Below are 8,186 nucleotides of genomic sequence, written 5' to 3'. Positions count from 1 at the left end.
GATACTACAAGATGACGATTTCATTAGTATGTGTGTTAGGGGTTACGTGGAGAAGGCAGGAGAATGGAGGGGTGGCAGTGGTAGAGTTGCTGCCTTGCAGCACCAGGGACCCGAGTTCGATCCTGACCACAGGAGCTGTCTGTACAGAGTTTGTACGTTCTCCCTGTGAATGTGTGTGTTTTCACCAGGTGCTCTAGTTTCCCCCATATTTCAAAGATGTACAGGATCGTAGGATAATTGGCTTCAGTAAATTTGTAAATTATCTCCAGTGTGTGTGTGGGAGTAATTGTTGGCCGGTGTGGACTCTGTGGGCCAAAGGGCTTGTTTCTGTGCTGTATCTCTAAAGTCTATGTGGCAAGGACTTTGTGAAATAAATGTTGAACAAAGTTTTAAGTTGGATGACATGACATCGATTTAGAAAGTCTAAGCAAGTGAATGAAGATTTAATAAAGAAAAGAGATTTATGAAATTAGCTGCAGTGTGGTGTTAACTCCTGCCTGTAAACCATATAATGGTGGGGAAATTGCAAATAGTTTCCAATGTTTTGATAAGTTGTTGCAGGTGACGGGGTTGGGGGGATAAAAGGCTGCGGGGGATGTTCGATTGACCAGAGTTCTCCCAAAATAGGAAGAAGAGAGGGCAACGGCCTGTTGGTTAGCAACCATTAATGCTATAAGATGACTGAGTCAACTATCTCTTTGTTATTTTGGAAGGACCACTGTGTTGAAGAGGCCACCATTATAAATCGTTAATTCTGATGAAAGGATTTAGTGAAATTATTGATCGCATGCCTTTCAACCAACCCTACCATACATCTGCACTAATCCAGGTTAAGCCTCTAATGTCTCCAAAAGCCTTTGATCAGACGTAATCCAAATAATCCCAGCCCATGTGGGCCAATATAGCCCTACTCTCAAGAGAATTCATCGCAGTATTAGTACGTGTTGGCTGGTAAATCAGCGCGAATTCACAAACTTGGCTCTAATGCCCAGAGCAGATTTGCTGGTTGTTGTTCTGTCTGGTTCAATGACATGCTGTCCAACTAATCAATAGTAAACGAGGAGAATTTAAAAGCCGGGGCTGTCAATCAGTCAAGATGAAGCCTGAAGTAAGTCTTTGATCTTTGCTTCACAATTTTGTGCAGGTATCGTACGTAGGCTTTTGTGTTTCGTGAAGAGAGCCCCAAATGCCAAATTCTTTAGCCCAGGCATAACGCTCGCTCTGCCTCGTAGGTCATTGAGGGGAAACACCCATTCATCAAAATGAAGATTTGGAGGTGGTCATTTGATGTTATGTCTGCCTTGCAGATTCCTTGCTGTCTGAACATTGGTTGCAGCCTGTACAATGCCAAATGCTTCTGTTTTTATTGTTTTTAATGTTTCTTTATTTTTACATGTCTTTTCCTACTATTTCTTGTGATTGTTATTATTGGTGTGTATTCACTTTTTTGTCAATGATTAGTGATGTACAGCACTTTGTTGCAGCTATGATTGTTTTTAAAGTGCTCTATAAATAAAATTATTATTATTATTATTATTAAATGTATTATTCACTGCGAAACGAGGCAAGATGTAAAGTGGCTGCAGAATCTCTTTGAAGGATTTTTTGAAATGCCACCCATGTTCATTTTAGAGAATAAATTTATGGGTTAAGGAAAAAAGTTCAAGATTGGCAAAAGCCATGACTTTATGACTGGTAACCTTTTTGTTCCTTTGGCTTTGAACTATTTCCTACCATCTGGCCCTGGCTCCCTTAGAATAGCTTGCACTACTGTACTACAAGGAATTATTCGCATGTGTGCCCGAACACAGGTGCTGTCAAATTCCACCTCTTTTATACGTCCTTGCATCAAAGAAACAAAGTTGCTTTGCTGATCTACGCAGGCTGAAGTGCAAAGTTTTAAACAATAAGATGTACACAGAACAGTTTCATTAATCGTGTGAACATTTTTCACACAGAGAGTGGAGAATCTGTGGAATTCTCCGCCACAGAAGGTAGTTGAGGCCACAGTTCATTGGCTATATTTAAGAGGTAATTTGATGTGGCCCTTGTGGCTAAAGGGATCAGGGGTTATTGAGAGAAGGCAGGTACAGGATACTAAGTTGGATGATCAGCCACGATCATATTGAATGCCGGTGCAGGCTCGAAAGGCCGAATGGCCTACTCCTGCACCTATTTTCTATGTTTCTATGTTTCTCTATGTGCTTAAAGGCTTTTTGTGAACTATTCCAGTCAAATGAGCCTGACAGTGAGTCCTATAAATAACATTTGGTAATGTTGACATTTCCGGAGCAGAGTTTTGCAAGCGGAATTACAATACTAGGAATATACTGGCCATCATTTTGAAAGTGCGGAATTTCAGAGAGAGAGTTCCACAACTGACAGACCTTTACAAATGTAATTTATTTTTAAAACCTGTTTAAAATCTCAAAGATATGCATATTCATTCAATGTCACGAATGGGTGATTCAAATGTGTTTTCATTAAAAAATATATTGCTTCCACTGTTGAATATTGTAAGGGTTCAGTTTATACAGAAAAAAACCCAATATAAAGATATTAGGCATATTTATACCTATGCCCAATATCTACTTTTTGTTTAAGAAGGAACTGCAGATGCTGGAAAATCGAAGGTACACAAAAAATGCTGGAGAAACTCAGCGGGTGCAGCAGCATCTGTGGAGTGAAGGAAATAGGCAACGTTTCGGGCCGAAACCCTTTGGGTTTCGACCCGAAACGTTGCCTATTTCCTTTGGGTTTTGTCCCGAAACGTTGCCTATTTCCTTTGGGTTTCGTCCCAAAACGTTGCCTATTTCCTTTGCTCCATAGATGCCGTCTATATCCCTCACTTCCCTTTCCCCAGACTCTAGTCTGAAGAAGGGTCTCAACCTGAAACGTCACCCATTCCTTCTCTCCAGAGATGCTGCTGCACCTGCTGAGTTTCTCCAGCATTTTTGTGTACCTTCTACTTATTTTTTATTTTGAGTTGTTTTTAAATGCTGGGAAGAAGCTGTTCTGGAATCTGGAGCTCACAGTTCTCAGACACCCATAGCTTTTTCCTGATGGTAGCGGGATGAAGGCATGGTGTAGGTCTTTGAGATTAGCTGCCTTTTAAAGGCAGTACCTCCTTTAGATTCCTTCGATGGTAGGGAAGTCCGTACCCATGATGGACTGTGCCATGTTTTTTCCACTTTCTGCAGCCTTCGTTGTTCCTGGTGGTTCGAGAATGCCGAACCAGGCTGTGATGTAACCATTCAGTTTAGTTTATTGTCACGTGTACCGAGAGACAGTGAAAAGCCTTTTGTTGCGTGTTAACCAGTCAGCGGAAAGATAATGCGTGATTACAATCGATCGATACATCGATAGATACATAATAAGGGAGTTTAAGAAGGCCGTAGTTAACATAGAAACATATAAACATAGAAAATAGGTGCAGGAGTAGGCCATTCGGCCCTTCGAGCCTGCACCGCCATTCAATATGATCATGGCTGATCATCCAACTCAGTATCCTGTACCTGCCTTCTCTCCATACCCCCTGATCCCTTTAGCCACAAGGGCCACATCTAACTCCCTCTTAAATACAGCCAATGAACTGTGGCCTCAACTACTTTCTATGGCAGAGAATTCCAGAGATTCACCACTCTCTGTGTGAAAAATGTTTTCCTCATCTAGTTCCTAAAATATTTCCCCCTTATCCTTAAACTGTGACCCCTTGTTCTGGACTTCCCCAACATCGGGAACAATCTTCCTGCATCTAGCCTGTCCAGCCGCTTAAGAATTTTGTAAGTTTCTATAAGATCTCCCCCTCAATCTTCTAAATTCTAGCGAGGACAAACCGAGTCCATCCAGTCTTTCTTCATATGAAAGTCCTGACATCCCAGGAATCAGTCTGGTGAACCTTCTCTGTACTCCCTCTATGGCAAGAATGTCTTTCCTCAGATTAGGAGACCAAAACTGTATGCAATGCTCCAGGTGTGGTCTCACCAAGACCTTGTACAACTGCAGTAGAACCTCCCTGCTCCTATACTCAAATCCTTTTGCTATGAATGCTAACATACCATTCGCCTTCTTCACTGCCTGCTGCACCTGCATGCCTACTTTTAAAGTAGGAAATGTTGCTGCAGGAATACAGATTGTGTTGGGCCCCATCTTGGAAGCATCATTCAGTGTGCTCTTTCAGATGCACCAATCTGTAGATATTCGATAGAAAGACATACCAAATCTCCTAAATCTTTATGGGAAGTAGAGGAGTTGATGAGTTTTTTCCTAGGTGGTCAAGGTCCCAGATTTGTAAGCCAAGCTTGTTGAGTGGTGTCTCTGGGGCTATAGGGCAGTAATTCTACCACTGTGCCAACAAACTGCAATGACTAAGATGAAGGGCATTTGTCAGTCACTCTGCTTGTTAAGTAATCATTTAGTTCAAACATTAAAATAAATTCTGGAGTTCATCCAATCAATCAAATTTTTCCTGCTGTTCGGTTTTCAACAAAAATAGAGAGAAGTTGCATTTATATTCCCAATATGTTTCTCAGTTTCAAGGAAATTCTAAGTGGTGAATGATGTTGATCAAAATTCTCCAGCTTCCTATGCAAAACTCTTACCTATTAAAGATTGCTGGGCAAATTAATTTTATTTAAATATAAGGATGGTCTGGGATATACTTTACGTGGTTATATCAAAGCAGACCCATTGTTATTTTTGAGGAAGTACTAAGTCATTTTCAACACATTTGAGTACATGTTTATCCACATAGCATTTATATGATACTGTATGGGTTAATTTCCAAATTCATATCCGATCATTTCCAATGGTGCAACTCCATAAGTGCCGTTAAATAGACACAAAATGCTGGAGTAACTCAGCGGGACAGGCGGCATCTCTGGAGAGAAGGAATGGGTGACATTTTGGGTTGAGACCCTTCTTCGGATTGAGAGTTAGGGGAGAGGGAAACTGGAGATATGGAAGGGTACAATGAGAATGCAAGGTGTGAAAATGACAGATCAAAGCAGACGATGCTCAAGGAAATGTAGAATGGTTCATTGTTAGCTGAGGGGAAGGTGGGAATGAGGCTTGCGGACAGTAAAATAAATCAGGAGGACATTGAAGCCAGTCTCTCTGCCAGTGCATTCCAGGAACTCGCCCTTCTCTGTGCTGGAAAGAACCCTCTACATACGCATCACCTCATCGGATTGAATTGGGGGGAAGTAGGGAAAAGTGCATTGTCACTCCTCATAGGAACCCCTCCCTTCCCCGTGTGAACGCCCCTGCACATAATACATCAAGTATGTTGTTATTGCTTAAAACCTGTTTTTCTCCAAACTGGCGAGGAAGTGCTGCTTGTCATAAATGTCATAACCTATCAAATCAATGCCTCAAGCCATGCCAAAGTTGTCTTTAAATGACTTCCAGAGGTCAGATTTGGGCCTCAATAAATGATTTGTCAATGTGTATCAGGAAGAAAGGAGCATTTCTTACTTTGAAGAACATTTGTGGATTTACATTAAATCTGCAGGGAGTTCGAACAGGTTTAATTCCATGGTTCTCATCCCTGAAGTTAGCCATGGATAGCAAAGTGCCACAGAGTTTTATCAGCACTATGTTTTGTAGTGGGCAGGGTTGGTCTTGGCTTTGACCCCTTTTCCTGGCAGCCGGTCCATCAGTTAAGGCTGAGGTTTGGCTTTGTGTTCATGTGTAATCATTAACTTGCATTAAGCATGCAGTTCATGGCTCCACAGCAGAAGATATCTTTAGCTAAATCAGCAGATGTGAAATGCCCTTGAAATCTCTGGAGCTTGTAGCCTAATAGAAATTAAACTCTTAACGTCACCTGGTTTTGATATTTAGTTCCCCCTCTTTGGTTCTCTTGGCAGAAACTAGGAATTGGAAATGCATTGAAATGTAGCTCTAAATTTAGATGGCATAGTAGCACAGGAGTAGAATTGCTGCCTTACAGCGTCAGCGATCCGGGTTTGTTCCTGACTATGGGTGTGGTGAGTTTGTACATTCTCCCCTTGACCGGCGTGGGTTTTCTCCGGGTGCTCTGGTTTCCTCCCACACTCCAAAGACGTACAGGTTTGTAGGATCAGTCTGAAGAAGGGTTTCGGCCCGAAACGTCGCCTATTTCCTTCGCTCCATAGATGCTGCTGCACCCGCTGAGTTTCTCCAGCAATTTTGTGTACCTTCGATCTTCCAGCATCTGCAGTTCCTTCTTGAACAGGTTTGTAGGCTAATGGGCTTGGTATAAATGTGAATTGTTCCTAGTGTATCGCATAAGGCTAGTGTATGTGTATTGCGGGTCGGTGCGAACTCGGTGGGCTGAAGGGTCTGTTTCCGCGCTGTATCTCTAAATTACATGGAACTAAAGGTGTGAATGGCAAAAGGAAACCATTGGCTTTGTACAGTAAATAAGGCTTAATGATGTCAAATGACAGACTTCTTTAACATCTAACATGTCTAACATCCAGTGTGAAAGTCAGTGGCACTTAGCTATGTGAAGAGTGAGGCATTCTGCTGATAGAAGATATCTTATGCCAGCGCATTTGGTGGGGGGGAATGTACCCAGGTACAGGGGAGTCCCAAACCACTCTCGTGCAGCCTGGAGAAATCTTCTGGCCATCATGAAAGATGCTTAGCCTGAATGGCCTCTTTGGCTTCTCATCCTCTTCTCATTTGACTTCATGGTGCAAGAGCCACACTGGCCCCCTATCACTTGCCAGTCTTTGTCCCACCCCCATCTCTCTTTTCCAACTTTCTCCCCTTTAGTGCAATCAGTCTGATGGGTCCTGATCCCACACGCCACCTATCCAATCCATCTAATGGGTGCTTCCTGAACTGCTGAGTTAACAGATGATCAGATCTAAATTTGTTCCTTTATAAAGACATATTCCACCACCTTAACATAGGGTGGCACGGTGGCGCTGCGGTAGAGGCGCTGCCTCACAGCGCCAGAGACCCGGGTTCAATCCTGCGTAAGGGTGCTGACTGTACGGAATTTGTACGTTCTTCCCGTGACTGCGTGGGTTTCTCTGGGTGTCCTGGTCTCCTCCCACACTACAATGATGCACAGGTTTGTAGGCTTTGGGAAAACAATTGTAAATTGTCCCAAATGTGTAGGATAGTGCTAGCGTACGGGGCTGGCATGGTCTCAGTGGGCTGAAGGGCTGGTTTTTGCAGTGTTTCTCTAAACTAAACTAAACAAAGAATGGAAAGAGTTAACCACATCCAGGCATTCTGCTCCTTGCATATTTCAGGTGTGGTTCACTTTGAAAGCGTGATTCAGCTTAAGCTCACAGCTGACGTTGCCTTAATCTCCTGGTTGGTTTCGATGGCTGCTCCTGCCTCTTCAACTCTCGAAGAGCAGCTCACTTGCTCTATCTGTTTCGATTTCTTCCGATCTCCTGTAACTACATCTTGTGGACACAACTTTTGTAAAGACTGCCTCGAGCACTTCTGGGAAATGATCCACATCCACAGCTGCCCACAGTGCAGAGAAACCTTCGATCCCGGCTTACCTCTGCAGAAGAACGTGACTTTGAACGGCATGGTGGAGAAATGGAAGAGGGACTTTGCTGGATCACATGAGCCCGAACAAGCTGAGCAAGAGACCGAGGTGGAACTGAGCTGTCAGCCTGGGTGCGAGGGGAAAGAGACTGAGTTGCCACCAGGTGATGAATGTGAGCAAGATTTAACTTGTACACCGCAGGAGCAGACTGAGGAGAAAGCTAACGCTGAGTTGGAGAGCAGGAGCTCAAGTGAAGATGACCAAGGTGACCATGTTGTCACTGATCCTGATGAAGTGGTCTGTGATTCCTGCATTGACAAGAAATTAAAGGCTGCAAAGTCTTGTTTGACCTGTATGGTTTCATACTGTGAAGATCATTTGAGACCTCACCTTGAAAACACTGCCTTTAAGAATCACAAGCTGATCAACCCAATGAGGGACATCGAACAGGGAAAATGCAGTCTGCACGATGAGTATCTGGAGTTCTTCTGTACAAATGATCAGAGCTGTATCTGTAAGGAATGTGTTGTGGAGAATCATGTTTATCACGAGACAATGCCCGTCGCAAGAGCAAGGGCTGAAAAAGAGGTCAGTGTGAGTGTGAGTGTGGAGAGGGTGACAGGGAGAACAAGCAAACTAATCCATCCCTGGCATCTGAAAACTGGAAACCCAGTGAAACGATATA

The 8,186-nt window shown here is 43.2% G+C and overlaps 1 protein-coding gene across 1 annotated transcript in view; it reads left to right on the top strand.

Annotated features, from left to right (window-relative positions):
* The first annotated feature begins 7,186 nt into the window (after positions 1-7,186).
* The window catches only part of LOC129708107 (tripartite motif-containing protein 16-like), a 90,290-nt gene continuing 89,290 nt past the window's right edge, over positions 7,187-8,186 (top strand). Inside the window, exon 1 of the mRNA XM_055653665.1 lies at positions 7,187-8,089. Coding sequence (XP_055509640.1) covers positions 7,202-8,089 — 888 coding nt within the window. The 5' untranslated portion in view covers positions 7,187-7,201. The remainder of the gene's footprint in view (positions 8,090-8,186) is intronic.

This window comes from Leucoraja erinacea, chromosome 23 (genome assembly GCF_028641065.1).
Source record: "Leucoraja erinacea ecotype New England chromosome 23, Leri_hhj_1, whole genome shotgun sequence".
Classification (NCBI taxonomy): Eukaryota; Metazoa; Chordata; class Chondrichthyes; order Rajiformes; family Rajidae; genus Leucoraja; species Leucoraja erinaceus.
This window is presented reverse-complemented; position numbering and strand designations above follow the sequence as displayed.